General features: G+C 33.0%; 1 protein-coding gene across 1 annotated transcript in view; it reads left to right on the top strand.

Moving 5' to 3' along the window:
* LOC107062016 (putative late blight resistance protein homolog R1B-23) overlaps positions 1–2420 on the top strand; it is an 8601-nt gene extending 6181 nt beyond the window's left edge. Inside the window, exon 3 of the mRNA XM_015312190.1 lies at positions 2159–2420. Coding sequence (XP_015167676.1) covers positions 2159–2241 — 83 coding nt within the window. The 3' untranslated portion in view covers positions 2242–2420. The remainder of the gene's footprint in view (positions 1–2158) is intronic.
* Positions 2421–3495: the final 1075 nt, after the last annotated feature.

Below are 3495 nucleotides of genomic sequence, written 5' to 3'. Positions count from 1 at the left end.
ATTCAAGGTGTTTGATCACATGTTACGGATGAGTTCGGGAGGTTTAAATGTACCTTAGAGTGTTGGAAACAACTATAAAACATAGATACAATACCAAGGAACATGCATGGGAAGGTATGCAATGAAAGATGGAACTTGGCGTCTTTGGCGCTTTGCAAGGCGCGGAGTGCCAGCCCCAAAACTTCAGAGGGGACCTGCTGGCGCTCTGAGAGGCGCGCCGCCCCAAGGGGGAAACTTCAGAACCCTTTTTGGGGCGCGCTGGCAGGCGCGACGCGCCAACCTCCTTGCCCAGAAACTCGACTTTTCTCCCTCTTTTTTCCAACTCTAAACCACCCTTACTTCAAGGGTCTCAACCCCAAACACTAAGGATCATCAAATCCCTCAACACACCATAGATTCAGCTCAAAACACAACCAAAAACATGCCCAAAACAACAAGGGACTTCAACCACACCAATAATAAGATCAACAACACATCCAACAACTTCAACCAACAAAACCAATACTTTCTTTCAAAGTAAAACGAGTTTGGAGGGTGGGGGAAAGAACCAACCCAACCCTATGGACTCACATACCTATTAGGGATCACCCCCGACGATATCCACGACGATCCTTGCTCGATCTCCTTGCTCCTTCTTCTCTTTCTCCTCTTCTTCTCCTCTTCACTCTCAAGCCCTAGCTCTCACTCTTTTAAAATGGAACAAAAGTGATCCAAAATAAGCCTAACACAACAATATAACCTCAAAAGAAATGGCTAGGGAAAAGACCAAAAATGCCCTTAAAAATTCCCGGACGGATTCCCTACCAACTGCCCAACTTTCAAAGGGTATAACTCACTCATACGAACTCGGAATCGAGCAAACTCGGTGGCGTTGGAAAGATCATTCCACAAACTTTGCAACCATAACTGGAACTACACCTAAATCATCCTGAGATAGAAGTTATGACCGATCAAAGTTGGCCAAGACTCACTGATTTTTCCATTCTAAGCCAAATTTCCAGATTTTTAAATCTTTCCAAAAATGACTATTTCCAATTCTAAGCCTCTTCATAGTTATTTCAAATTGCCGGATGTTACATTACCTAAGTGAACAAAAATAATTTTTGTCAAGTAATTGACTGAATTAATAAAAAAATAATTTCCTTTTTTATTTGGTCAAGGTCAGCCATGACGAGAAGATCAAAGTTACCTAAAGAGAATAAGGATATGGATAAGAAATGAATTTTTTCATTCTCAGAATTTAAATTTTGTGTGTTATTAGTTAATATGTTTTTTGCATTGTCAAGTAAATTGACTCGCAACAATACATGAGTCTTGAAATATTTACACGGTATGCTTCGATGGTTAGAAAGATTATGCGAAAAATACATTTATAAAAATATTATGTTGCCCATCTATTTAGAGATTTTCTTTAGTAAAATATCCAGTAGGTATGTACGTTATATATAATGTAATTCACATTTTATACAATGTACATAAATTCTGGAAATTTAGGAAAATTACGTGGGTGTTTGGTTATGAAAATAAATAAATTACTTTATTTGAAAATTTGAAATTGGAGTTGTTTTTTCCCATACTTTTTGTAATGAATATTTAAAATTTGAATATATTTTGTCTGTTATACCCACAATTTTGGTACCATGAGTTTCTTAAAAAAAATATAGACAAAAGAATGAATCTTGCAACTTTTTGAATAGTACAGTGATACTTATTTAAATTTAAGTCGTAATTCAAGAATGATTTCAACTGAAAACTTTACTCAAACACAACTTAATTTTTTTTTCATCTTTTACCTTCCTTCATTGTTTTCTTCTTCTTTTGCTATTGACTTTATTTATGAAAAAACACATAAATATTTTTTTTAAAAATCCTTATTTAAAATACATAAATCTACTATTAATTACTCACAAAATGTAGTTTTTAATTACAAACACAACAATTTGAGTGGAACTTTATTTTATTTTTTTGCTTATTTTTTGGATTTGGTGCTAATATTTTGGGAGTGAAAAGTTATTATCTAATTATTAGGATTCCCATCATTAAACATATTTCTTATTTGATACATTTACTATTGATTTTTTTTTCCCTCTCTCTCTTCAATTTTCTATTAAATGGTCATATGTCGGAGGTTTATTTGAATGATATTGATGGAATTCAGAGGAACAAGTAGAGTTCAAGTTTGAAGATAAATCTTCGAATGTGTTGAAGGATGACTATAGTGTGTCAATGTGGCCGAGATGAAGAAGGTAGTGGTTCAACATGAAGACGGATCTTTGATTCTCATGAATCATGAGAATGATGACGATTATTTCTTACTCTAGATAGAAATTTTGTTATCTAATGTCTGAATTATCATAGAACTATTATATTACATCGTGTATTGATTATTATATACTCGCAATGAGTGAGCATAATCCGTAATGGATACAATGAATTATTCGTTTAACATTTATATAAAATTGTTAACTTAACAGAATTGTGTATCAATGATATTATTATTTTTTAAATTGTATTCTTTATGTACAATTTTGTTCCATATTTATGATCCTACTTGAAAGGAATACCAATTTATATATCAGTTCATATTCAATTTAATTATTTAAGTGATTTTGTTGGGAAAAAAAAGAAGTATAAAGCATAGAAACCTCAATAATTTTGGCGCTAATTACATCCTATCCCGAAAGTTTCTCAAATTACAATAATTTCGAAATTTTAGAACTCGCGAATACATTGCTCCTTTGTCCGATACATAGCAAACAATACATAAGTTATGTATCTGATACATAATTATAAACCAGATTCATAATGATTTAGGTTTAAAATAATTGAGGTTATGTATCAACAATAACATTTGTACTAGATACATTGTACACAAACAAAGTCAAAGGAAGCAAATAGTAAGATGAATTGATTGAGGTTAAGTTGGTATTACATTTTAAAATATAATATTTATTTAACTTTATAAGAGTTTTTAATTATTGACGTATGGGACACACACACAACGTGCATGCTTAGAGACTAGTGTATTTGATAGACATGGAGTGGTGTAGCATGATGTTAAGAGAGAGAAGGAAAAGGAGGGATTTAGTAATTAATTCAAATGGTAGGGATTTTTAGAGATTGGCTATGATATTTGTTTTTGATTCCCAAGTAGGTCCCTCAACTAAATGATTCCTCCAAAGAACTTTCACTAAAATGAATTCTTTATTTCTCAACATGTGAACCTAATGATCAAGATCCTTGACTGAAACCTCTTCGTAAGAGAGACTATCTTTTATACCAACACTCTCTAAAGGCACAGCTGAAGTCAAATGACTAATGCACTTTTTCAACAAGTACACATGAAACACTAAGTGCATCGATGCTAACTCTGCAGGTAAATCCAATTCATAGGCCATATTGTCAAAATGCCTCACAATCTGGTAAAGATTTACATATCGGAGACTAAACTTCCCTTTTTTGTCAAACCTCATCACCCTTTTTATGGGTGGAATT

The sequence above is a fragment of the Solanum tuberosum genome, unplaced genomic scaffold (genome assembly GCF_000226075.1).
Source record: "Solanum tuberosum cultivar DM 1-3 516 R44 unplaced genomic scaffold, SolTub_3.0 scf00192, whole genome shotgun sequence".
Lineage (NCBI taxonomy): Eukaryota > Viridiplantae > Streptophyta > Magnoliopsida > Solanales > Solanaceae > Solanum > Solanum tuberosum.
The sequence above is the reverse complement of the archived record's forward strand: the minus strand, read 5'-3'. Positions and strand labels throughout refer to the sequence as shown.